The sequence below is a fragment of the Nannobrachium achirus genome (genome assembly GCF_963921795.1).
Source record: "Nannobrachium achirus genome assembly, chromosome: 11".
NCBI classification, from domain to species: domain Eukaryota; kingdom Metazoa; phylum Chordata; class Actinopteri; order Myctophiformes; family Myctophidae; genus Nannobrachium; species Nannobrachium achirus.
In genome coordinates this window covers 42,226,839-42,254,254 of record NC_137820.1, presented here as the reverse complement: position 1 = coordinate 42,254,254, position 27,416 = coordinate 42,226,839, and the positions used below count along the sequence as shown (strand labels likewise).

At 43.1% G+C, this 27,416-nt stretch overlaps 2 protein-coding genes across 2 annotated transcripts in view; both read left to right on the top strand.

The window, feature by feature from the left end:
* The window catches only part of ptprz1a (protein tyrosine phosphatase receptor type Z1a), a 102,619-nt gene that overhangs the window by 62,959 nt on the left and 12,244 nt on the right, over window positions 1-27,416 (top strand). Inside the window, exons 6-13 of the mRNA XM_080736421.1 lie at window positions 3,887-3,953; window positions 4,518-4,675; window positions 9,353-9,503; window positions 12,954-13,144; window positions 15,524-15,650; window positions 23,689-23,827; window positions 25,456-25,544; window positions 26,627-26,712. Of these exons, the coding sequence (XP_080592547.1) occupies window positions 3,887-3,953; window positions 4,518-4,675; window positions 9,353-9,503; window positions 12,954-13,144; window positions 15,524-15,650; window positions 23,689-23,827; window positions 25,456-25,544; window positions 26,627-26,712 (1,008 nt within the window). The remainder of the gene's footprint in view (window positions 1-3,886; window positions 3,954-4,517; window positions 4,676-9,352; window positions 9,504-12,953; window positions 13,145-15,523; window positions 15,651-23,688; window positions 23,828-25,455; window positions 25,545-26,626; window positions 26,713-27,416) is intronic.
* Window positions 17,591-19,103, top strand: LOC308293793 (uncharacterized protein). The gene is made up of 2 exons (XM_080736423.1): window positions 17,591-17,779; window positions 18,058-19,103. Exon 2 carries the CDS (start codon window positions 18,469-18,471, stop codon window positions 18,982-18,984), a length of 516 nt encoding a protein of 171 aa, XP_080592549.1. The 5' UTR covers window positions 17,591-17,779; window positions 18,058-18,468; the 3' UTR covers window positions 18,985-19,103.

Below are 27,416 nucleotides of genomic sequence, written 5' to 3'. Positions count from 1 at the left end.
TGGTAGAGGCTGAGCCTTAATCTGAGTTCCCAGAAGTTCTCGCCAGCTGGAATGAATGATGTTACTGTATGTCAGTCTCATCATGGTCAGTCTATGAAGTCTACTCTTGCACAGATGTGAGAGATGAGTCTTCAAAAAGGCTGTGCTTTTGTGTGTGTGCAGGGACGTGCAGAGAATGTTAAAGAGGCAGGGGCTGAAATCTCTAAAAGGTGAAAATATTGAAAATAGCAGACCTCTCTGATATTTTCGGTACTTGATACCACACTGAACTAAGCATAGTCAAGTGAATACTGGAGATGAGGCGTAAGGCATGGATTTCAACATGTTCTTTCAACATAAGATGCTGCATTCAAGTTCAGGAGAGTTTGGACAAGGCAATTGTCTTGAATGCTGCCTTCAGGTATGGCATGGAAAGGGGGCATTTGCATTTATTTCACCATTGATTGATTGATTGATTGATTGATTGATTGATTGATTTGATTGAAGACTTTATTAGAAGTTTGCATAGGAAAAGGTACAGTTTCATGACGGTACAGTTCACTGGTACAAGGTCTACTAAAAGGAGATCCATGAAAAGACTAAGCTTATTTCCACTGGAAACCATTGAAGTATCTCATATAACATTGAATGACAGACAAATAGAACACAGTACTATGCAGTAGATATGTAAAGAAAAACAAAAAGAAGACAGTAAGTCTAAAACAAGCAGTATATACAAAGAAGGGGCATGGGAGGGTAGGGTTGGGCTAGGTTCATTTTTTACCAGTTGCGAACGGCTGCTGCCTGTAAGTGGTTTTTCAGGGCAATTTTAAAGGATGCTAGTGATCCACACTCCTTTATGGCCTTCGGTAAGGCTTTCCACATTTTGGTGGTATAGCAGAAAAAAGAGTTTGACCCTTTGTTGGTTTTGACTCTGGGTTGAAAGTGATCTGTGGCGCTGCCTCTGGTGTTGTAATTATGGACATCCTTAATGTTTATAAAGTATTTTGATAGGTACTTGGGTATCATAGTGGTGTAGTGTATCTTGTACACCAGGCCCATTGCAAGTTGCTGTACTCTGTCATCTACTCTGAGCCACCCCACTCTTAACTGGTGTGTAGCGGTGAGGTGAGTCTGATAGGGAAGGTTAAGCAGGACCCTAATTAGTTTATTTTGGGCTGTTTGGAGTTTAGTTTTCAGGGCTTGTGGGGCGTCACAATACCATACGTGGACTCCGTAGTCAAAGAGGGGCTGGATTATTGCACCAGCTATGGTCTTCAGTGTGTTGAAATTGACCATCGGGGCGATCCTCTGTAGGAAACAAGTTTGTTGGTTGATTTTAATTATTACTTTAGAAGTCATCTTTTCACTGGAAAGATTAGCTTCAAGGATGCATCCTAAGTAAGAGATTTCGTTTTTTCGTGTTATGACCTTGTCACCCACTTTGATTGTGAAGTTATCGACTTTTTTGAGGTTATGATTGGATCCAAAGAGGATGGACTCCGTTTTTCCCAGGTGAATTGATAATTTGTTGTCGTTAAGCCATGTGCAGATCTTACTTAGTTCAGAGTTAAGTGTCTATACAGTTAAGTGTATACAGTTGTAAAAACTGCATTCATGGTCTAGAGAGGGCAGTTTTTACTCAAGCCCCCTTTGATGCATGTGTGTGTGTGTGTGTGTGTGTGTGTGTGTGTGTGTGTGTGTGTGTGTGTGTGTGTGTGTGTGTGTGTGTGTGTGTGTGTGTGTGTGTGTGTGTGTGTGTGTGTGTGTGTGTGTGTGTGTGTGTGTGTGTGTGCGTGCGTGCGTGCGTGCGTGCGTGCGTGCGTGCGTGCGTGCGTGCGTGCGTGCGTGCGTGCGTGCGTGTTGCTATAAAAAAAATTAAATGAAACAGGTGATGGTCAGGTCAACTTGATGTAGTCTGATCATAAATGAGAATGGTAGAGCATGCACCTCCTCCACTCTGGTAATCAGATGCAGGACAAGCAGAAGATCAGTATCACATTGTTGGATGTCCTCCCACTATGCTTAATGCAAGGTTCTTCTGGCAATAAACATGTGGGAGCAAGACTTAAAGGAGTAGTTCACCCCCAAAATGATTTTTTCTCTATTGATTACCCATACCATGGAGACGTTCAATAATATTGTTTTGCATTTGTCGCATTCTTAAGACAAAAAATTGGTTGTAGTACTTTTAGCCCCATTGATTCCGGATGGGGACCCAAATGCATTCGGGTCCCCGTCCGGAATCAATGGGGGTACATTTATTGTAATGACATTTTTGTCATTACGACAAAAACAAAACATACGACAAAAACAAAACATGTTATTGAACTCAAGTCTCCATGGCGTGAGTAATCAATAAAGAAAAAGTCATTTTGGGGATGAACTACTCCTTTAACAATGTGCAGAGTCTGCAGATTATATTGTTATTTAGTCTGACAATAACACCATAACCACTTAAACACTATATCGTTACTATCGGGCAGAAACCTTGTATCTCCTAGTTTCAAATGTACCTGTATACTAACTTTTTTGGTAAAGCAAAGCCCTGCTTCATCATACAAGATCTTCGCACAAAACTATTGAAAACAGCCGATCTAGATCGTCTGTTTTCACTATTTTAGTACATTTGTTAGATGATAAATACAAAACGAACGGTTTTGGACAAACAAGGTTTCCACCCGACAACGACGATATACTTAGTTCAAATCAGTCTACAACAACTATGTTACTTTTTGTGCATTTGTCATCTCTACATTAAATCACTATAATGCATCTCAACGCAATGCGTTGTGAGCTTATGCATCATGTCAAGGTAAATACACCTACACCTGTGTCACAGCGCTTTATCTGGCAGCCTTCCCTCTCAACACCAATGTGAAGACTGTCCTGCTTCTTTGGCTCTGAAACGTGGAAGACCACGAGGGCCTCGCGCTGGGCAAGACCTCACTGGTTGAGTGTCTAAGCGGAAGTACCGGTCTTTGGCGGAAGTATCACCCAAGGAAATGGCGTTGACACTTTACATATCTGTTTACGTTTTCCGTGAATGAAACGAGTGTTGCGATTGGTCGAAAAAGATAGATTCCGGGGGAAATACGTACGAGGAAAGTCTCGCTCCTACAGTATAGACACACTGCATTACGTTGTGACCAGGCCTTTCTCTCCGCAGATAAGTATAAGGCTTAGAATGAGGCTACGAGGGCTTCACAAGCTAGATCCAGGTTTACCACAAATGAGGGGTTATGGGGACTGTATAGCTACAGGTACCATCAAAAGGAGAAAGTGGAAACTGATAGGGTCACAAATAACATCAGGACTTAGAGGCAGGCCCTGCACTGCAATCCACAGGAGATCCACAGGAAAGAGAAAACAGCTGGAGACGTTTCACACTCCTAACACCTAAAGAACACTGGAGTGATCTGGTAGGAAGCAAAAAGCCCAGCAGGCCTAGAAGAGAGTGAGATGGGGAGCTCTGGTGAACGCCCTGTAATGCCCGTCAGCGGGGTAAAGTAACTAACCCACATGAGGCGTGATTCTACAAATGGCGACTAAATCAGTAGTTCTCACACGTTCAAGATCTTTCCAAAAAATGTAAAAAATAGCTGATGTACAAGCTTGTAGCGCGGCACGAATGCGCTGTGAGCTAGCTGCTATTTTTGAATTCCGGTTTTTGAATTTGAATTCCCGGTTTTAATGGGCTACAGTAACTTACAAAAGAGAAGTAAATGGTTGATCAAATGAAAGTAATTTGCAAACTTGTCAGTTTAATTCTGAACATAATATGAGGTCATGATTTTTGTTTGCAAATAAATGAATGGGTGTTTCAGATGTAAAGCGAGAGGCCACCGAGGCCATTTTTGAGAAGAATGTCATCATATAATAACGTATACCTTTTCTCTCCTCACAGACGAGCATTGAAGACAATGAGAACTACGTGCCCCTTATCGACGCCATCAACAGCGTCAGCAGATACGGTACGTCAGACTGACTCCTTATTTTCAAACCGTATGGGAAAAGATCGCATTTACATTCAACTAACTTGTTTCGAAAAGTGCCTGTTCACAGTGAATGTTTAGGCTGGGATCCAGACTACTTCGCTACGTTCGGCTTCCTAGCTCTATGCACAAACAGAAGAAAACGCTTCTGATTGGTCTGTAGGAGGGGAAGGTCCAGTGGTGTACAATGTAAAACTTGTCACTTCCTGACTTGCCTTAAATATGAGTCAAATAGGACCCTGGTTAGACTGAGTAGCGAGTGAGAAAAATAAAATAAATCCGTAGTCAAGCAGTCTGGATCCCAGGCTAGTGAATGGTCACAATTCCATAGTGATTTTCTTTCCCCATCTTTCCCCTATTTTCTGTATTTTTGCATCCTCACAATTCCCCTCTTCGGTTTGCCTTTTTATGTGTTTGTCACCTTTCGATTCCTCCTTGATTTGATTCGAAAACCTAAACTCCCTAACAGTGCATGACTAGCCTGCAGCCTTTCGCAACTGTTAACATTTAGTTTTTTTGTTAACATTTTTGTTTCCTCTCCAGGTAAGAGTTCAGAGGTGGCACCATTCACACTGCAGGGGCTGCTGCCAAACTCCACGCAGAAGTACTTTGTGTACAACGGCTCGCTGACCAGCCCGCCCTGCACCGAGGCTGTGGAGTGGATCGTCTTCAAGGAGCCCGTGGCCATCTCTGACACACAGGTGTGCATGTGTGTGTAACAACACAACATAAAAGCACTGGGTGAAGCTGGAAATAGGTCTAATTTGATATTATCAGAATCATTTGTCACATCACTGGTTTACAGGTCAAGTGGGTGAAATCTGTGCAGTAGAGCCAGGGCCCCACTGAAAAAAATGCAGAACTTTACAAATACATGACAATAACAAATATACTATACATACAAGCAATTTATAAAGTTTAAAATGTTTCAGGGCAGCAAAAGTAAGAACGTGTAGCAGTTCATGGTGGGCATTTGTGCGTCTATAAAGTATCATTCTACAGCCTAACTGCAGTGTACAGGGTTGAGTTTTTAAGCCTTTTTGTCTTGGCCTTGGGCTTTAGTTCATCCAGCTGGTGTTGGTTCCTCAGTGCAACAGCCATGCAGAGGGTGTTGCTTGTCGTGCAATGTCCCTGAAAAGCTTCACTGCAGCCTCCTCCCTGCTGGTCTGGAGTGATGGAAACATATCAAGGATAGTGTTACATTAATCAAAGATTGCAATTATACTGTGTCAAATTCTATTGTAAATGCAAATTATTCCTCAATGTAAACGTTAGGATTAGTCTAATCAGTGTGATTGACAGGAGAAGATGATCATCAGAGGAGCAGAGTTTTGTACCACTATAATTAGACAGTGATTGATGTATGGACAGTTTCACAATGACTGTGCAGCCAGTGAGAAAGAGTAGAGATGAACTCTGGTCTCCACATCATAAGGAGACCAGACCCTCCTCATAATCCACAAACACTTTGTGGACCTTCTCTCTTACAGCATGGTCTGTAAAAGCCTTGTATTCATTTCTATTCAACCATATAGACCAGTAACTGTTGTCGGGACACAGTGTGATGTGCCCTTTCCTCTTGAAGGACTCCCTGGACCCTCCAAACATTTTTTGGGGAGCCTTTTTTGATAGTACACAGTAGAGAGACAGGGAGTCTCAGGGACAGGGAGTGACACACAGCAAAGGTCACCGGGCTCGGGACTTGAACCCACAACACACTGTCAGGCCGCATTAGATGTGGTATGTGCCTTAATTGCTCTACGCTTTTGCCTTTTGTTTACCTACAGTAAGCCACAGGGACAATATGAGAATCTTTTTGTGTCGTCTGGGAGATTCTTCTTCACAAGACACTTGTTTTCCATCCTCAGACAGGATGAGATTGTTGTATTTCTCCCAGTCGGTATGGGATTCTTTTTTTTACATGTTTTCAAACTGACTTTGAGTGTGTGTAATCTGAGGGAAGTATGTGACTCTGATGTGGGAATTGGGAAAGTGCCATTCACTGCACATGGTCCCTCCTCAGCTCAGCGTCACACAGCTTCATCTATTGACTGAGTGTCTCCCGCAGAGCCTCTGCTGTCCTCACCGACCCCACACACAGTATGATGAAGACTGATGATTGACTTGGTTGGTAGAGTGGCATTGATGGATGTGAAGGTTCTGGAGGAGGTGGAGGTTGTCTTCAGTTTGTGAGATCTGCTTCAGCTCAGAGCTTCTTCCCTTTAACTCTGTGATTTCCTGTTGTGAGCTCTTTGATGAAGACTTCAGACAGTTTCTCAGATGTTTTCTGCTTACAATTTACACTTTAGGCATTTAACATACCCTTAATTCAGAGCGACTTGCAGTAAGCAAGGCAAAGACAAGGAAATACAGCAAATGCATAGAGAGAGAGAGATAGTCAACTAGGATCATAGGTAAACTAAGAACCTATCATCATTCTAAACAGTATAATATATGAGCAGGTTCAGTGTCTTGCTCAAGGACACTTCAGCACCCAGTGAGGAAGAGCCGGGGGATTGAACCTGGAACCTTCACATTCCAAAAAGGCTGCTGCTCTACTAGGGCTGTCACAATTATTACATAATCGTCTAATCACAATTATTTTGTCATAATCGTCATAATCATGAATGTTGAAAAATCTTCATACATTTTCAGAAATAGTGGAAATAGCAGATCTACAAGATCACACCGTGTCGCGATGCTCGCGAGCTTGTAGATCGGCTATTTCCACTATCAATGTTATTTTTAAGTAGTAAGTTGTCAAATATGTCAATAATTTCTTTGTTTATTTAGGTTATGCGTCATATCTGCCATGTGCATCTTCAAAGCCTAAAAGCCAAACAGAAATGTAATTATCAATATCAACGACAAAAACACAATTAAATCCTTAATCGCAATTATTTGAGTGACAATTAATCGTCATATCGTGACAGCCCTATGCTCTACCTCCCGATACACTGCCGCCCCAGTGTGTTGAATGAATGTATTTCCAAAAAGTTTCATGTGTGTGCGCTTGCACGTGTGCTTGCGTGTGTGTAAATAGGAGGCCCTCCTCCTTTCCTCTCCATTCATTTCCTGCCTGATGACAGCTGTCTTTTTAAGGAGTGAATGTCCTGGGTGGGATCCTAACATACGGTTGATCTATTGTACACCAGGCCAAAGGGCCTGTTGTTGCATAAGATGGTTTTAACAAGCCTGCGCATGACTGCGGCTTTATGTCGCTGCCATGCAAAGTCTTTTTGTCGACAAGTCTTTTGGGCTTGCGCTTTTTTTTTTCTCCTTCTTTCTTTGTGCACGTGCGTCTGTGCATGACCGTGTGTTTTTAATGTTTTATTTAATGACCGCCTGAATATACCTGTCAATCACGAGGTGCCCGCGGGGCGACTTGTAATGACACGTTTGGGATGTTTGCCTGTTGACAACCTGCTGTCTGCGGGACGCCTCGCCTCGCCCACCCCTTCTATTGCAGAAAGGCTCTTGTCTGCCTCAGTGGTGGAAAATGTACTACATTTTTTTACTTAAGTAAAAGTGTCAATGCTGCAATGTAGAAATACTATGTTACAAGTAAAAGTCTGAATTAATTCAAAATGTACTTGAGTAAACATCAACATGCAGCATTTTACACCAGTAAAACGTGTTGTGAGCTTGTAGATCGGTTACTTTCAAATAGCCATGGTATAAATTAGGGCTAAAGTGGTTCATGTATGTTTCATAATATTATAATTGATATCTGCATAGTAACTACTAGTAACTAACGTTCTCAAAAAAATGTAGAGGAGTAAAAGCACAATATTTGGATCCGAGATGTAATGGAGTAGAAGTAAAAGTATTGGAAATTGGAAGTACTCAAGTAAAGTACAAATACCAAAAAAAAATACTAAATACAGTACTTAGTTACTTTACACCACTGGTTTGGTGTGATAATATCCCCATCCCAGTCACAAGGCATGTGGAAGCGCCACTATCTGTGTTGGTTTTCATAGACGTTTTTTTTTTTCTGAAACAACTGACCAAATGCTTTACTTATTTAATAGTAGTTTTGTATTTTATTATAAATATATTTTGTAAAGATTTTTTGGGGGGCCTTTATGCCTTTATTTATAGTGTATAGTGGAGACGGACAGAGAGATGGGGAGAGACATGCAGTAAAGATTGTCGGGAACGGGACGCAAACCTGCGATGCACTGTCAGGCTACATAGGAGCCGAGGTGCCCGGACCACCAGGCCAGTGGCCTGAGCCGAAGTTTTGTATTGTTATCCAATGAATATGACATATTTTAAAACACTTAAACCCTGTCTACTTTGTTGACTATGCTTAATCCCCCTTTTTTATCCCCGCCACACCAAATCTTGTAGATCTGCTATGTTTGCTGAATGTTCGCCTATTTTTACTGAATTATGCCTATTATGATATCCATGCCCAGAAAAAAAGGAGAGGCTAGGTCAGGTTCATTGAGTTTTTTATTATTATCCAATGCATTTTGAAACATTTTAAAGCTGATAATAGTCACTAATGATTTTTCACTGAGTCGTTGATTTGCGTTTAATGGTTTGATAAATATAGTAATTAAATTGTAACGAGTACTAACTTGTGAAAGCCTATTCCACTCATTTGCATCATGCTTCCTGAGCTGAACAGATTACTATGTATTTTCAGACAAACATGTCCTGACTGGTTTACATTCCAGTCGTGCAATTTGGCTGCCAAAGCATAATTGTTTAAAGTCACGGCTCGTGACAATGACCCTTAGTAGCAGGGCCTGAAAACAGAACAGATTATCAATGTTTTCTCTTTTCTCTTCTTTTCTTTTACCTGAGCAGAACCAATATAACATTTATTTTCTTTTTAGATGAAGGTCTTTTTGCACACCTAGGACAGGTGCGTTTTTCTTTTCTTTTTTGCGGTAAAAGGAACGTTCAACATTCAGTAGTTTTTCTATAATCTGTATTTTTTTTTAATTACTAGGCTCAGAAAAGTGAGTTAATTTGCCTCTGGATGTACGCATCATCATCCAGGGGAGGGTATGGTTGTAGGGGAGGATGAACGCAACAACCAAAGTGGTGAATGGTAAATGGTGCATTGGACCGATGCAAACACAATGTAAAGTAACAGCAAAGGTGATACACCCTCCCCTACAACCACACCCTAGATCCCTAGATGATGATGTGTACGTCCAGAGACTCGCCTTGCTGAGCCTAATTATTAAAAAAAACTGCAGATTACAGAAAAACCACTGAATGTTGAAAGGTCCGTTTTTTTGGGTATAAATGAGGTCACGAAACATGAAAAAAAGCCTAAGAATAATAAATTAGAAATAATTGATGTCATAAGACCTTTAATGCTAATCGTGAGGCGTTTGTGATGCCTTCTTCCATAGCTGGAGATGTTCTGCGAGGTGATGACCATGCAGCAGGCGGGCTACGTGATGCTGATGGACTACCTTCAGAACAACTTCAGGGAGCAGCAGGACCAGTACATGGGCCAGATCTTCTCCTCCTACACCGGCACCGAGGAGGTCCTCACACCAGGTACGCACTGGAGCAGGACAAACACAACTTCAACATGGCCAACCATAGCGTCACTGTCGGGCAGAAACCTCGTACCTCCAAGTTTCAAACTTGTACGTTTTCTCGTAAAGTAAAGCCCTGCTTCATCATACGAGACTGTTGTGCAAGACTAGTGAAAATAGTAGATCTACAATCACACAATGCCTCGCGGTGTGAGGCGTTGTGTTCTTGTAGATCAGCTATTTTCACTATTTTACTTACTTACTTACTTACTTACTTACTTACTTACTTACTTACGGACTTGATTTGACACTAGGCCACCATCCAGACTGTCTAAATGTATCCCAGAGAAGTGGATCACAGTTGATGGGAGGACAGGAATAGGCCTTGACTGACCTAAATAGATTGTACAGTGTGAGAGATATCAGGTTGACTTGTTATAAGCAATTGATTTAGTCACTGTACACTGGTCCATGTTCAATTAGTGATGACATGCTATTGAGCTGTGTGTGTGTGTGTGTGTGTGTGTGTGTGTGTGTGTGTGTGTGTGTGTGTGTGTGTGTGTGTGTGTGTGTGTGTGTGTGTGTGTGTGTGTGTGTGTGTGTGTGTGTGTGTGTGTGTGTGTGTGTGCGCGTGCGCTCGCACATGTTTTTTCCTGTCACCAGACACAATGCTTGTGTTGCTTTAATCTGACAGTACATGTTGGTGTAGTTTAGCAACAGCAGAATAATGTGGGGATTTCTTTTTTTTTTTATATATATTGGGGCTTTTCTGACAGGAATATCAGGGAGAAAGACGCAGCAAAGGTTGTCAGGCTCAGGAATCAAACCCACAATATTAGAGCATATGTGGTACAGTGTATGCAGCTATGCACCTTAACCACTATTAGGCTATCGGCACCCATAATGGGGATTCAAAACACTCACACTAGTGCTGTCGCCTCACAGCTACAAGGTCCTGGGTTCGATACCCACGGGGGACGCTGTGGGCTCTGGGGGCGTGTTCTCTCCTCTCGCGTCATCAGTGGCCATAGGTGGGGTTGGGAAAAGGGCCTTTCTGTGTGGAGTTTGCATGTTCTCCCCGTGTCACCTAGGGTAGGTACCCTCACAAAAAACATGCAGTAATCCTGGTTTCTATAGTGCCTCCCCCTGGCCAGCCAGGGTGCCTGATGGAGGGGAAATGAACTGGTTGGAATAACGTGTTCCTTCCACATGCTACGTCCTACCAGGGAAACTCACACATGTCAGGTGAAAAGAAGCAACTTGGGCTCCTCATGCATAGAAGGAAGCATGAGGTCAGTCCGTTTCTCTCCCCAGGTTGGCAGAGGGAGTGTAGCGCCCAGGATTACATTAGATAATTGACACCGGGTGAAAAATGGGTTACAAAATCGTGGGATAAAAATGTAAAAGAAAAAAAAGAAAAGATAACACTCACACTTACACTCACAAGCACACACACAAATTGATATCTTAAATACCATTGGTAATAAAGACGTCACCCCATCCTTGTCTACTTCTACCAAATGTAATACTTTCAATACTTTAAACACCTTTTAATGTTAAAACCTCAGGTCTAAATCAATGACTGATATGTAGAGAGAACAGGGACCATAGCTACCTCAGTGTCTACTCTTTAGTTACAGTTTCGATTGATTGATTGATTGATTGATTGATTGATTGATTGAATAATGTATTAGTCAGAAATGTAAACAACACATGGTAGAGTAACACATTGGTTCCACAGCAATCTGGGAACCCATCGTCAAAGAAGAAAGGGCGACACCTATCGGTCTGTCTCGCGTAGCGTTCTCTGAGGCTGTCTCGAGAGATTAGTTCCACAGTGGATGGAAGAACGTTTAAAAGTAACTTAGTGGCTCCAAGTTTGCTGTTATAAAAGTTATGTTGAATTCAGTCCAGCTGTCCTTATGATGTCTGATGTGTTTTATGTATGAGAGGTGAGTGAAAGCTCTGTTTGTTCATGCATTGTACTGTTCTCCTCTGCCCCCTTGTGGTAGAAGCTAGTCAGCACTGTTTCTGTTATTTGAATCAGAGCTAAATGAACACTCAGGATTTTACAGCGTGTATAAACCCAAATTATTTACCAGTTGTATTTATTTATTTATTTATTAAATAAATAGAAACACACAAATTATTAGGTAAACTGTCCCTATATCTGAATGGCTTGTGCCATATTTATGCCGATTGGACCTTTAAGTGGTAAAGACAATCCCCCCCTATTGTATTGTTGTTTTAATCGAGCTTAACCACTTCCACAAAGAGGATAAGTCAAGTCGTGAGGGTTTAATACACTGTACAGTAGGACATACATGTGTCAATCCCTGTCTAGTGTCTAGGAATCTCTAATCTGTCCAAATCCCTGACTCACAACTGTGTCAATGATCAGCATTATCACAGCAGCACTGATACCATCCTGACCCCTAGGACTGTCCCACTCATGGCGATTAATTGTCACGCAAATAATTGCAATTAATGGTTTAATGTGTTCCATTGCACATTGGAATGTGTAAATACGAATCCTAGTTATAATACGATTTTTATCTCTTGGACCCAAATCTACATTTTAAGTTAATTTCACACTAACAATCATTTAGCTCAGGACCTGCTGGAACCACCTGGACCTCACATTGAGAACCAGTATACTATAGAAATATTAAATAACTGCACCTCAGAATGCCCCTTCAACCCGCTGAGGAAGAATTATACAAGATAGTAGATTATTTTTATGGTTGTTTATATCTAACCTTTATATTTTACCAACACTTATAGTACTTATAAAATACATTATGATATGCCATTATATTTGGAGCCAAGATGTCTCCGCTAGGCTTGATAGCTATTGTTTTCGTTAGAGCCTGCCTGTTATGGTTCAGCTCGTCTTGTAGCAGCTACAGTATAACTATGGTCTGAGCCCTGTGCTCGTTGGCAGAACGACTTACCACCAATCTGTGTCAGACTGTGTGTCTAACGTACTTCTCCCCATGACATCACGTACATTAAAGCAGTGGTTCTCAACCTGTGGGTCAAATAACAAACAACCCAACATAAAGTTTAAGTGTATACAGGGTATCTGCACATTTCTTAAGTGACAATTTAATAGGCCTACCTCTAAAATGACAAATTAACACAGATAAACATTGGCCAAATTGTCAAATACCAGTGGCAGAAATTGTGAAAATAGCATATCTACAACACCTTGCTTTGCGAGGCGTTGTGAGCATGTAGATCGGCTATTTTCACAATAGAACCAAAAATGCAATGCCTCAACTCTTAGTGCTCGTCAGGGTGGAGGGTCCTCAGTTAAAATATGATTATTTTGGGGGTCGCGGCCTGAAAAGGTTGAGAACCACTGCATTAAAGCATAACCATCACCACCTAGAATATTGTCTCTGTCGCCTCATAAAGTACTGATCGATCCAGAGTTCCATTACACCGCCTCTACTTTCTCTTTCAGTGTGCAGTTCGGAACCAGAGAACGTCCAGGCCATCCCCCAGAACCGGACCAGCCTGCTGGTGATGTGGGAGCGGCCCCGGGCTGTGTATGACTCCCTCATAGAGAAGTACTCTGTCACCTACCAGGTGGCCTTCCACGGGGCTGTGGAGCCTCCCACCTTCCAGTACCTGACCGACGGGGACCAGGATGTGGTAAGCAGGGAGATGGCAGGGTTTCATCAAATCTAGCGTCCTCGCGTCGTCACCAGACTTTCCACTACAGAGGAAAACCTGGTTTTCATTCTAAAAACAAACGGTGTAATCTGGTTTATAAAAAAACGGTGGGGAAATGGATCCAGTTGGCGTCGCATTGGTTTCTTTCCCCACATAATGTGAATCAATTAGTTTAGTCTTGCTTGTCGCGCTATGTATTGGATTAAAATATGGATAAACCAAACGATTTTTATCCCAAAAGAAACAAAACGATTATGCCAAACTAAGCACATTTTAACCTAGGGGAATCATTTTGGAGGTGCGCTGCACTCTTGTGTTCCGTCATGGGTTCCGCCGGGGGTTAAAATAACGTATATTCGCTCTGGAGCGGATCAGAAACCAAAAAAGGAGTTGATCCCAGTCTACATACGTAGAATGAATCTTTGCAAAGGTTTGATCCCCACAACCATCACACTGTCTGGCTGTTGTGTCCTTCCAACAGCCATGTCATGTGTCCTTGTCCTTGTCCTCAGCAGCCCACTCAATCGTCGTACATACGGTAGATAGATACCTTTATTATCCCACGGGGGAAAATCAGTTGCCCAGAGGCAGCACAGCAGTTTAACAAGTTACAAAGAAGTAAGAAAAAGAAAGAAAAAAAAAGTAAAGTGGAAAAAAAGCAAGGCACAATAAAAAAAAAGAATATAAACATAGTGTCAAAAAGCTGTCACAAAAAAGAAGAATATATACTGTACATAAAGTATCCAAGAAACAGTCAATGCTCATAAGTGTCACGTCACACACAAATAGCAAAACTCAAAGCACAACTTAACAATGCAGTGCCAAACAAAAGTGTACATAAGAGTCAATGCAAGTCAGTGCAACACAAGTATCTCACTGCCATGTCAACATAGCAATAGTACTCAATTCTACCAACACAACCCAATAGTTCAGGGCCAAAAAGTGTCTATGCACAGTACTCCACTCTGGAGAGGATCGTCAGATAATTCCTAAAATAAATTAATAATAATACCACATTTTTATAGTGCTTTTCTAAGTACTCAAAGCACTTTACAATGGCTCATTCACGGTGGCCCGTTCGGCGGCATCCACTCCCAGACCACTCAGCCGGTGGCAAGCTAACACCGACCGACTCACTGGAGGCAACGTGGACACTTCGACACGTGGACAGGAGGAGCCGACCCATGGATCATTGGACGATCTGCTCGACCTCCTGAGCCACAGCCACCCATTAGGAAGTAGCCAATGAGATTTCTCCAGATTTTAACCCAATCACCATGGGAAAAGAATTGCTGTTGTAGGTTTCTGCAAACACACTACTAGTAAGACGCCTCAGGGCGAGGTCGCGCCAATTCTTGGCTATCTGGCCAGTGATGTATATCGGACCAGTTACCAGAACATGCCCATATATGGGCATTTCCAAATATGGGGATTCCCAGATATGCCCTTAATATTGATGACAATGGGACAGCGATCTCCATATATGGGCATTTGTAAGTGTGATCTGGGAATGCCCATATATGGGCATGTTCTGACATCACATTTTCGACAATATATGGGCATAAAATATATGGGCATAAAAGGGACATGCAGCCAGAGCGTGATGTCAGAGCAGCAAACCCATTCTGTTAAGACTAAGAGTGGTTCCCCTACATCACAGTGACATCAGAGCATGATGTCAGAGTGATGTCACAGTGACAAGGGAACCAATAGACTGTAAAAATGTGTACTGACTGACTGAATGACTGACACAGACAGACAGACGGAGACAATCTTCAACATTTCTCATGGTATACTGCGACCTTCGGTCGCAATGAATGGACCTGTAGGGAGGTGTTTGAGATTGAGAACAACTGCAATACCTGAGCGAGTCCATTCAAAGCTTTGTAGACCAACAGTAGTATTTTGAAATGATTTGACACACAGGGAGCCAGTGTAAGGATTTAAGAACTGGAGTGATATTCTCCACTTTCTTGGTGTTAGTAAAGAGTCGAGCAGCAGTGTTCTGAATCAACTGCAGTCGTCTGATGGATTTTTTTTTAGGGAGACCTGTAAAGACACAAGTCTACTGAAGATGAATGCATGGGCAGGTTTTTCTAGATCCTGCCGAGACATGTCAAGACAAGTCCTAATAAACTAGACCAGGTCAACCTGGTTGTGCCAGACCCCCTGTCTGTCATCATCATTTATGACATCATGCCTTTTGTAGGCATGTCATCATCATGTCATCATCATATATACCCTTTATATAGAAAACCCGGACAGACCGACATTTGCTTATGTAGGCCTACCCATTTCATGGGTCTGGCAATAACACTTCATTTTCATAATTCATGTCATTCCCTTCCTCGTCACCAGGGTGCGATCCTCCAAGACATGTCGGCCAACACCAGCTACATGGTCCAGGTGGTGGCGGTGTGCGCCAACGGTCAGTACGGACGCATGAGCGATCAAGTGGCGGTCGACATGCCCCTCCACGACCCCGGTAAGAGCGTCCGTGGTGGTGGCCCTTCCCGTCTCTACGGAGACCCAGCTTAGAGATGTGCATACTCCTCCTCCTCCTCCTCCTCCGCAGGTTTCTCACTGAACTGCGTTCTTCGTACATACTGTAGGCTGATCCCTTGGCGAAGCAGTTCCCCGTGCGTAGGTCTATAGTGGTAGGACATAAAAGCAAAGCAGTAGATGTCACGACACGCTTATAGCACCAGTTAATAAAAGCTTCTAAATAAAATATTTACAATATATAATATATATATACATATACGAGTCACTGGCTCTGATGGTATGCTACCCCTAAGGGAAGGGCTAAATCTGAAAACAAAATGTCGTAAATTAAATAATTATCATAAGATTCTAATGAATGTTACCCTCATGTGGTTAATATTTTACGACATCATTTCCTTTTCTTTAAGTATATATACACAAATGTTTTCCAACCCCCAGCACTTTATTGAATCCTTGAATGTCACAATGTTCTGAATTCAAACTCTGTGCGTGTGTGTGTGTGTGTGTAATGTCCTCTTTGACCTCCTGACCCGCCCTTCCCTCCTCTTCTCTCTGGGATGTCTCTGTGAGCATGTTGTTGTCTCACACACACGTGGTGCTCTCTCCTTGTCTCCACGGTTTCTCACGGTTCTATGTGTTTCTCTTGTATTTCTATTCAAATGTGCTTTCCTCTATAGTTCTGAGATGATGAAAGAGAACATGTGTTGGTTTGGGGGTCATTGGGGACATTTCCTGTGTCCCGCCATGTCACAAAGAAAGACAAAAAGGCTTTTTTTTGTAAATGGCGTCCCTCCCTTCCACCTGTCACACAAAGTAAGAGAATGTTTGCATGCGTGTGTGTGTGCGCGGCATTTTGTGAAACATGGACTGGAATGGCTAAATGATGGCACCTTTGTATTTTCATGAACTGAAAGTTGATAATAAAGTAACAAGCCTTGCTTTTAAAAAAACAACAAATGCTCTGCATCATGTTTCAGTGTCAGCTTGCATGGATGAGCGCGGTAATTGTGCAACGTTGGGTAGTGTTTTGCATGACGTATGACCTTAGTATGTTCTTGTTAGCAGACATGTTGTGATACTGTAGTGACAACATATAAGAGTCACTTTTTATCAACTCATTGTGGGCCATTCATTCGTTCCTTCATTCATTCACTCACTCATTCGTTAAACTCACCACCTCATGCTTCATAAACCAGTGTGATCTGGTGTCCATGATGTGTGACTTAAGCCTCAACCAGGTAAGAGCCACGCTACCATTTGACCCCAAAATGCCTGTGTGTGAGAGTGTGTGTGTGTGTGGTGTGTGTGTGTGTGTGTGTGTGTGTGTGTGTGTGTGTGTGTGTGTGTGTGTGTGTGTGTGTGTGTTATGGCTCTGTGTCTGTGCTTGAGTTTGGGGGTGCAGGTGCATGAGCTGCATGAGCTGCATGAGACCTACAGTAATAGCGTTAATACTGTGCATTTGTGTGTGTTATTTTCACTCAAATTCCAATAAATAAACCAAACATCCGCCTTTGGTGGTGTGGAAAATCTTTCCTCATTTCTTTTCACTCTCTCAACCTGTCATTCCATCCCCCTTGATGTGAACAAAAGCACCATCATTCATAATATGGGTTTCTATCAAGTCAGAGAATGCACTAGTAATGCACACTAGAAATGTGCACATATATAATCTGACTGTGATGTGTGATCTTCACTGATTGTCAAATGTCCAGAAACACAGAGGTGGTACTCAATTCATCCATTATCCAGAAACACAGAATGTGTACTAAATGTATACAATATCTTGGTGTTTGTCTGAACCTCTCCATTTTGTTTTTACCTCCATCCTTCAAATTGGTTTTTTTCCCCCACCATGTCAAATGTCTTAATTTTCTGTTGGAATGGTTCTTTCTGTATCAATCATAACGTGCAAACCGTTGATGTCAGTTAATTGTAACTACTACTGATACTGGTGTATTATGAGTTTTTACTAATTCCAATGGGTACCAATCCTCATGACTTACTCCACATGTTAAAGTGTTGCTTAATCATTCTGTATTGTGCGTCTAATGTTCCAACCTGTGCTTGTTTGCAGCACTGGATCCAGATTCAAATCAGTTTGACTTGGAGGTAAGTCATTTACTCAGCATGATACTGTTCATTGTATTGTCCAGTAGTAAAGAACCTGATTGTTAGTTTTTTTTAGTTTTTTTTTTGTTATAATTAACTTTTTGTAAAGTAACTAAGTACATATACATATACCGTATGTACATATATATATATATATATATATATATATATATATATATATATTAATTTTGATTAATTGGACTTTTACAAAGCTGTATTGTTACTTAAGTTGAAAAAAAAATCCGTACTTTTTCCAACACTGTTTATTTTGCCCACAGGATTACTATGGACCAGATACATCATGGAATGAACCGGCCCAAACTGAGGATTACAATGACCAAGACTGGACTCCAAGTCCCCCAACGACCACAACCACCGGCCCACCGAGCCGAACATGGCCTGGTATCAAAACCAGAACAGAGGCGGGCTCACCAGTTAGAGCTCAGGCCCACACCACCCCTGAAGCCAACGTGAAACATCACACTACCGCTAGGGCGCCAGTAGGGGTCAGTGTCTTACCAGGAAGCGGAGTTAGGGAGCGCAGCAAGGGCTCAGCCACCACCACTACTTCAAGCACCACAACCACTGAGGGTTTATTTAGTGGCAATGGTCCTGCCGACAGCACCTCGAGGACCAAGGATGTCCTCACTGCAACTCCCATTCACACCACATCGGTGGTCTCTCCCATAATGCGAACCTCTGCCGCTCTCCCGGGGATCCGTCACGCTGGCGGTGACATCGGCAGCACAACTTTGTCCAAAGAGACTAAGGCCATGGGAGAGGTGACGCGTCCCGATTCCAAAACCGACAAGGAGAGAAGTGAGTCCACCGACACAAAGCCTCTCCCGGGGAGAGGCACGATGGAAACGGTCCCATTCCGTCATGCCCCGAGCCCTCCTAGCATGCCGGTGTTCTCGTCCACAACCACCTCTGCCCCGTTCGGCGGCATCCACTCCCAGACCACTCAGCCGGTGTTGAACGGTGAGAGCCCCTCTGTCCTCCCCTCCTCGTCCTTGTCCTCCTCTGCCTCCCCTGTGTGTGACACCACTCCGGACCCCGCCCACCTCCCCAGTGCCACCCCCGGTCCCTCTGCCTGCCTGCATGCCCGCCCCCCCTCTTCCTCCTCGTCCACGCTGTTGTCTGCGATCTCCTCCTCTGCGGGAGATCCACCGCATGCCGCCGCTACCCCCGCTGCCGGCGTCTAGCGACCGCCCACCGCTCCTGGCTGTCTCTCCCACCCCCACGTCCGCCCCCGCCTCCTCGGGCACGTCGCCCACCCTGTCTCACTCCCAATTCCACTCCCACTCCTCCTCACATCCTGTACCCTCCGTGTCTGATTGGGAGACTGCCCTCGTCTCCCGCGGTGATGGGTATAACAATGATAATAATGATAGTGATTTGTTGTCCGGGTCCTCGTCCGGTGCGGCTTCGGGCGACTTACCCCCAGCGTTGTTCAGCGACACGCCCCCCCTCCGAGCCGTGCCGGACGGCGCTCCCTCCGCCTCTGCCGAGTCCCCCTGGGACCCGTCGGAGCTCTCTAGATCGCCGCCCGCAGTCTCTCTGTCCGTCGGCTCAAGTCTTCAGCCGTCGGTTCTGCTCCCTAGTGACTTCTCTCTCTCTGGGTCCACCCCTGGTCTGACTGACACCGACATATCAGGTGGGTTTGAGGAGTCGAGTTACGCCACCGGAAGCGCTCTAGACTCCTTTGTCTCTGAAGTCAGTGGTGACGGGTTTCCGTTGGTTAGCAGCGTGGACACCATGTGCGCCTGTTCTCTCCAACCCTCCTCGACATCCTCCTCGACCTGGTTGCATGCCTCTCACGTTCCCCTGCCCTCGCCAGCTCAGGGAACTTCTATCTTAGAACCTTCGCCTAGAGCGGGCCTCCCTTCAGGCTCTGGTAGTAGTGGTGTAGATGACCTTCCTGTTTCTCCACCTGTGGGTGGCTCTGGTGGCCTCTCTATAGATCAATCTCTGCTGTCCTATACCGCTTTTTCTCCATCCTCATCCTCACACTTTCTCCCGGCCCCCCATAGTGACCTGCCTGTTTCTGTTGCAGCCACCGCATCCGGCCTGACGGACCGCTGGCTCCTCCAAACTTTGACCCCTTCCTCCTCCTCCTCACCCACAGCCTCTCCCTACACGCCCACCCCGGAGGAACAGGTGACAGGTGATCATAGCAGCGGTAGCACCGCCTCCGGTTCGGCCCAGTTTGTAGAATCTCAGGAGGGCGTAGATCAGGAGTGGGACAGGGTTCAAAGCTCGGCCTCGGGGGAAAGCGCTCTCCCCGATTCGACGGAAGTGCGACATCCGACCGATCCCCCCTCCGAGCCCTCCACGACCCCTGATGAGCCTGACGAGCGCTCCTCGGCTTTCTATTTTGAGAGCGAGAGCGGCAGCGCCATCACCACGGAGGACACAGGAGGTCCTCCATCGACGACGGCCGCTCCCGCCGTGACCTCCACGACACCCTGGTCACTGGCCGGCGAGGAGGAGAGCGGCTCAGGGCAGGGTGAGAGTCCGTACGACAATGAGACGTCGTCCGACTTCAGTATACCTGAGCGTGCGGACAGAGACTCAGAGGAGGAGCTGGTTGAAGGTAAAGAAAAACGACCGTAACACGATGGTGGGCGCTACATGTATGCCTCATAAAGCCACGTTGGTGGGGGTGAAAACTGCATCACAGCTCCAGGAATGCCACTGAACCACAAACAAATACTATCAGAGGTCCAAAAGATGACTAATCCACCATCTGTCTGTGAAAACGACTCCATTTCATCTGTGTCTGTGTGTGTGGGCTTCTGTGTGTGTCTGAGGAGAAAATAATGCATGCGTCCAGCTTTTGGGATTACTGCCAAAAACCATGCCATTACATCATCCATAAGTCAGCAGTATGATTCATAATTCATTATTTAGATGAATAGGCGAAGTAATAGTTCATAGATTCATTTACTTTAATCTTCACTTAATGAAACCCTCTGCCGAATTTGTATTTTTGTTTTCCAGTTTAGGTTTAAAAACAGCAGCAGATTAAAAACATGGCAGGCTGCTTAAGACTGACATTTTGGCATACCATGATGTAAGCAACACAGCTGCAGCTAATCAAATGTAATATGGTTACAGTCACACATCAGCGTCAAAAGTGTTGTAGCCAACGCAAGCCGAGGCTGATAGGCTTATCAGATGCACCAATCCATGTTGTCTTGTGGGTTGTTCACAGAGGAGATTGTGTGCACATCTTGTACCTGTATTTGGGCCAGGTGCTGGACATTGATTGATTGCTTTTGATTTAAGACTTGTTTCAATTGGGGTGCCTTTTTACAATTCATACAACATTACATTAGAGACAAATAAAACAGTACTACTATGCAGGAAAAAAAAACATAAGACAAAACAATAAATGGTATTTACAGTAGAAAGCCAGGGGGAGTTAAAGATAGGCTTTGTGCCTTTGTCTCTTTTTACCAGTTTCGAGTTGCTCCTGTAAGTGACTATTCAGAGCGGTTTTAAAACAGGGTACTCCTTTTGCACTCCTTTTAGGCCGTTGATCATCAAGGCAAGAATCAAGGAGAAGAAGATAAAAACGTCCGCACACTGGCTTAAAGCTCCCAAAATCTGTCTTCATCAGGCAATTTTTTTGGCTAATGTTCCCCCAGAATATGGATGCTGGGGTTTAAGTGGTTAATAAACCAGAAAATACATTTTCAGGCGGGCTGCCAATTGCAGCCCGCAATTTGTCTGCCCTTTGTCAGCTCCAATCCTGTATCCTCTACTGTATGAGTTCTCTCTCCCGATTGGATAAACCCGATTGGATAAAATTGGTATCTCGACATGAAAATGAATTTTCTGTTTACCAAAGAGCTGGAGAGACAGGGAGACTAGATACATAGTAACCTCGCCTACCAGGCTTTCAGAGAGAAAGCCTGGTGTTCGTTCACAACAGACCGTTTGGTTTCCGCCTAAAGCGCGGAAACCACTAGAAGAAGCGGCGTCGCTTTGATTTGGTTCCCTCCGTTTGTTTCCCCAATCCCTATTAAAATGCTCGAGTAGCCTTGTGTAGTCTTGCCAGTCGCTAAAAGTTGGACTAAAAGATGCATATACCAAACAATTTTTTCAAAAGCAAAACTACTTCGCATCAAAGAGTTTATTAAGTAGGCCCTAAAAGGGGGAAATTCAGTTTGCCCAGAAGTGGCACAGCAGTTAAGGATACAAGTTACAGGGAAGTATGGAAAAGAAAAAGTACTGTTGTGAACAGTGAAAAAACAAACGAGGAAGAGGACAACTTACAGAGCAAAAGAAAAAAAAAGTTATAACAAAACAATAAATATATAAAGTGTCAAGAAAGAGTCACAAAAGCCACAAAAAAAGACACGACACACACCACTAATACTGTAGGCCTAATATAAAGTAGCCTTCTATATTAATTGATTGCAATTTTATAGCACTTTTCTAAGCAAGATGGGAAACTCAAGCGCTTGCAATGGCAGTGCCAAAAAATATACAATAGGCCTACTATACACACACACACACACGTATCTTAGGTTATACCACCTTCAATTTGATCAGCTGCAAGCTGTGTTGCTTACTAGCCTGCCATGTTTTTCAAATTGCTGTAGTTTTTAACCTAATCTGGAAAACAAACTACAAAAGCAGCTTAGAGTTTCATCCTCCTTAACGTATCATGTCTTTGCTCCTCTGATTGTCCATTGTACTCATCTGAACACTATACTACTGTATCAAACACAGTATGGCGTCCCAACCATGCAACATACTGAAAGTTTACTTATTTTACTTACAAATAGCGTACCCAACTTTTCTGATAACTAATGTCTTCGTGAGCTTAATTATGATCACACAATTATGTATCACACAAAAGTGTTCCAAGCCAGAATTTTAAACTAAAGATGTATACATTACATGGCAACTGGCTGATTTCTTATAGCTTGGCCATCGTCATTCTTTTGCCCTTGAATGATAAACCCTGTGATCTTCCCCTTGCAGTGACACCTTAGACCCCCAGAGGGCATTATACTGTATCTTTTGTCCAGCCTCAACTATGACATATTCCCTGATTGTCTATGGATAACCACTGTACTGTACTGTATATACAAAGTCTGCTGTTGGCTTTCAGTCCTCTAAAACATTCTGTATATTTCATAGTGTTGACACTCAGGGCATGGACATAACTTAGCTTTGGAGCGAACATCTATTCTAAAAGTGCCATTATGGTGTCTGTCCTTCATTGTCATTTGAGTCTGCTTGAATCAGCTGCTTTGCACCAAACACAAGTAACCGCCCACACGTTCATTTCCTTCTCACAATGTTTGTATCTGCCATTATCGTTGCATGTGTGTCGAGGTGTAGTCATGTTTTGGTTGAAATGGCTACACTATGGATTGGGCATACAGTGCACAATAAAGGCATAATTCAAAGTACTAGTCAACACAAATGACACACATAGCCTTTCAGAATCAAACTCTTGATTGTGCACAGAAAAGGCAAGTTTCAACAAACAAGCTCCTCAGTCAAGGTTGATCCATACTTATGTACAGTACAGTACTGAGTGCCGTTGGTTTTGCAAACAACAATCAATCGAAGATTCAGAGCAGTTCGTTGAGGTCTTGTTCAGTTAATAATGAAAGTATGCTTCTTGCTTTACCTTTTGCTCTTTGCAGCTTGTGCTCCGCGCTGACTTCCATGCATCGTTTCCAGCTCAGTCTTTGGAGTTTCTTTGTGTGCTGCCCTTGGGTGCTTTTGACATTTTGTCTGTTGTTTGTGTTAAAGTAGGAGGGTGAATCGGAAGGGTCACTGTTCTCTCCAGTCTGTTAACGTGAAGTGTCCTTGTGCACGCACGATAACAATCCACACCATGATAACTTCTTATTCTAACATGGCCTTTCCTTCCTATCCAGAGGCCAGTAACAGCAGCCATGAGTCCAGGGTCGGCATGGTCTGGGAGAGAGAGAAGAAGGCTGTGGTGCCCCTGGCAGTGGTCTCTACCCTCACGTTCCTGGGCCTTGTGGTGTTGGTTGGCATCCTCATCTACTGGAGGTAAGTGGTGGAAAAGGTATATATTATTACTGGTATATATTCTTTACTTAAGTAAAAGTATCAATACTGCAATGTAGAAACTCCGGAATTCAAAATGTACTTGAGTAAAAGTACAAAAGTCTTGGCATCAGAATGCACTTAAAAGTAGAGAGTACTCATTGTGCAAAGTACTCAAGTTAAAAAATTATAAAAAATCATTTGAAAATAGCGGCTATTTTCAAATGGCTGAAATGTAGTGGTTAATGTATGTTTTGTAATAATAATAAAAATCTACAAAGTAATTGGTAACTCAATTTTTAGCCTAGTTAAAGGGCAACTTCGCCAATTTTCACTGCTTGAGCAATAGACAGACTCATTACAATAGTTTCACAATTGCTTCACCACTCAGCAAAGAACCCATTTTACTATATGAACAGTTCCACAAAGTGTATTGCATATGTTTTATTACATGGTACGGTAGATTACTGATTCTTATTAGAGGTTCCGTTTTCCGTAATGGGCAGGTGAACAGTAGTTTTCTTTCTGTAGAAGGAGGAGATAGAGCTGGAGATTAATCTCTCAAAACACAAGCTGTATCTCATTATTTCTGCATAAGCTGTCGCTACTACACACATGTGCGTTTGTTTACACGCTTTATCTGACAAAATATTATTCGCTTGCTGATGTATTATGCCTGCCTGTGTCTGTTGACAGAATTTCTTTTAGAACAGCTTTTTGTGCTGTTAGTCTGTAGCGCACATTTGACAGGGACCATTCCATTTCACACACTTGACCTTGGGGATGTTTATCGACTTCCAAAAGGACACATTGGTTTTTCTGACTAACAAAAGTCTCTGAACAGTGCAAAAGTTTGGTCTATTGAGAGCAAAAAAGCACAAGTTGCCTTTTTTATATAAAGAATCTTTTCACAATGAAGTAATCACTCAGATTCTGTGAAAAAATCGACTTCACAAATGCAATCAAGGACATCCTGTCACATGGAATATAAACAAACACTATTTTCAGACTGCACATGCATTTCTCGTCCACCGGGTGGAGGCATGACACACTGTTCTTGTTTTCAGTGAACAGGTTGTTGTGTTGGAGGATTGAACTGGCTCTTCTGGCTGCTAAGAGTGTAATAATCTTTGACGCGGAAGGATTACGTTTTAGTGAACAATATAACGTTGGTCGGTGGCGCCAGTGTGGCAGCCAAGGGCTTTGAATTAATTAACCCCTGCTCTGAGAGGGTCCTTGGGGGTGTTGGGGTTTTGGGAGATTGAAAAGAGAAGAGACAAACAATTACTCAAATGTTTTACTCAAATGTAAAATCATCAAAACTGCATTGTAAAAGTCTGGACACACATAGCCTATATATATAGGCTATGTGGTCATTTGACCACCTCACAGCTGTGCATTTGGGGTCAGCTAGAGTGTGAGGGGGGAGGGGTGTTTTTTGAGCTATCTAGTTGTAATCTATCAACAAGATGTACAGTAAGTGTATATATTAACACTATGTAACTTTCCTCTTCTTCTTTGAACCTGGTTTCCTGCAAGTGTTCCTTGAATTAATAGAGGCTGCCTCCTTGCTCAGGGGATACATTGAATATTGACATAAATGCATTATTTAATGACTTTTTTCTGCACAGGAACTGTTTCCAGACGGCCCATTTTTACATTGAGGACAGCGCCTCACCCAGAGTCATATCTTCTCCTCCGGCACCCATGTTCACAGCTGGTATCTATTAACTCTGATTAAAGTCTCATTTAGGGCATTGGTTCTCAAACCTTTCAGGCCAGGTCTATGTCTTTGTCATGTCACGGATCCCAAAATTGATATGTATTTGTCCGCATACCCCCATCCCAAAATGTTTCAAACACTTTCAAGATATAGGCACTTGGGTGGCGCAGTGGTGAAGTGCCAGTTGTGGGTTTGGAATCCACCGTGGCGCATCCGGTCACCCTTTGTCAGCCTTCTGATTGGTCCCTGACTGACCAACCAGCAGGCTCTTTCTGCCTTGTCCCGCCCTGATTCTGCCTTTTTATGTTGAATTTGCTAAAACATCATTTTTGGAGAAATAAAAACATTTAAAAACATGTCCAGTCACTGTAGGGTGTGCCAAATGTAGTTCTAAGAGCGGCCATTTCTTGGGTCAACACAGCCTTACACAGGTGTTCTGATTGGAGTAAAGCATTATTTCTATGCAATCAAACAATTGAAACACCTGTGTTTTTACCCAAAAGATGGCCGCTAAGGACTACAATTGCGTCAACGTTGGCACACACTATACTGCACCTGAGAGGCTCCTTTTTGCTGAAACCAAGTTTAAAATGAGAATTGAATACACAAAATAACAATTAGAAGCAACTGAATTGCAATGGTAGTGGATGGAGTGAAAGGACTTTTGTCCCACCAAGACACAGCAACCAATGGGTGCGAAGAGGGGTGGGACAACGGGCGGGACTTGACAAAGGGTGAATTGGTTCAGGGGAGGGGAGCAGCTTAATTTTTATAGTGTTCCAGTTCCAATTTTGTCTGCTCATTTATTTGTGTCACCACTTCCAATTTCACTTTTAAATCTCTATCCTGATCAGATAAAATTGGCACCTGAAAATGCATTTTCTGTATAATAACGAGCTGGAGAGACATGGAGACTCCTGTTACTGAACACTATAGCAATGAGTACTATCAGAATATAGAGCTCAGGGGACCATATTTTAACCATAGAAAGTCACTTACTCTACCTTTAAATTATTTTCAATCTGTTATGTGTAAATGAGGCTCATCTGTGTGCTTTCTCTGTGTCCTCTATCTATCAGACGATCACGTGGCCATTCCCGTGAAGGAGTTTGTCAGACATGTTATAGAGCTCCACCAGACCAACGGCTTCACACAGGAGTTTGAGGTCCTACAATAGATATGTACTACTTTATGACTGGCTTCCCCTTAAACCGTCACTCACAGCTAACAGATATTGAACATTATAAAATATAGAGCACTGAAGTGTGACATCTTTGCCGCTAGATGGAGCCACCCGCCTTGGGTCCCTGCATTATTTGTTTGTATTGGAAATCCCCATAGGTCAGTGGTTCTCAATGTGGATTCCAGGGACTCTGTGAGTTCCTTTAGGGGGTCTAAATGTATTGACCCTTACAAGTCTGGCAGTGTACAAATGTACACTGGTTCCATTTGTATACTGTCAGGGTAAGGGGAGACCTTGAAATGTAAAAGTTTGAGAAACAATTCGGGAATCTTAGATCGCTTCATATAACAACTGTGTTCCAAAAGTAAACAATAACTACTCACATGGATATGATGCATCAACTGATGGTAAAAAATATAAGTATCATCATAAATGAGTCACATACCTTTGTTTATTTTCAGAACACAGTTCTTATACAGTTTGATTGATTGAGGAGGACTGTATTAGAAGTTTGCATAGGAAAAGCTACATGACAGTACTGTTAACTGGTACACGGTCAACTAAAAGGATAAACACAGCAAGAAAGCCTCCGGGCTTGTTTCAATTGGGGTCCTTTTTTAAACTCATATAACATTGAATGACAAATAAAACACAGTACTATGCAAGAAAATATCATAAAAAAACAG

Excerpts from the sequence above, each read along its gene's own strand:
- LOC308293793 (XM_080736423.1), top strand. The coding sequence starts at position 18,469 with ATGCGAACCTCTGCCGCTCTCCCGGGGATCCGTCACGCTGGCGGTGAC.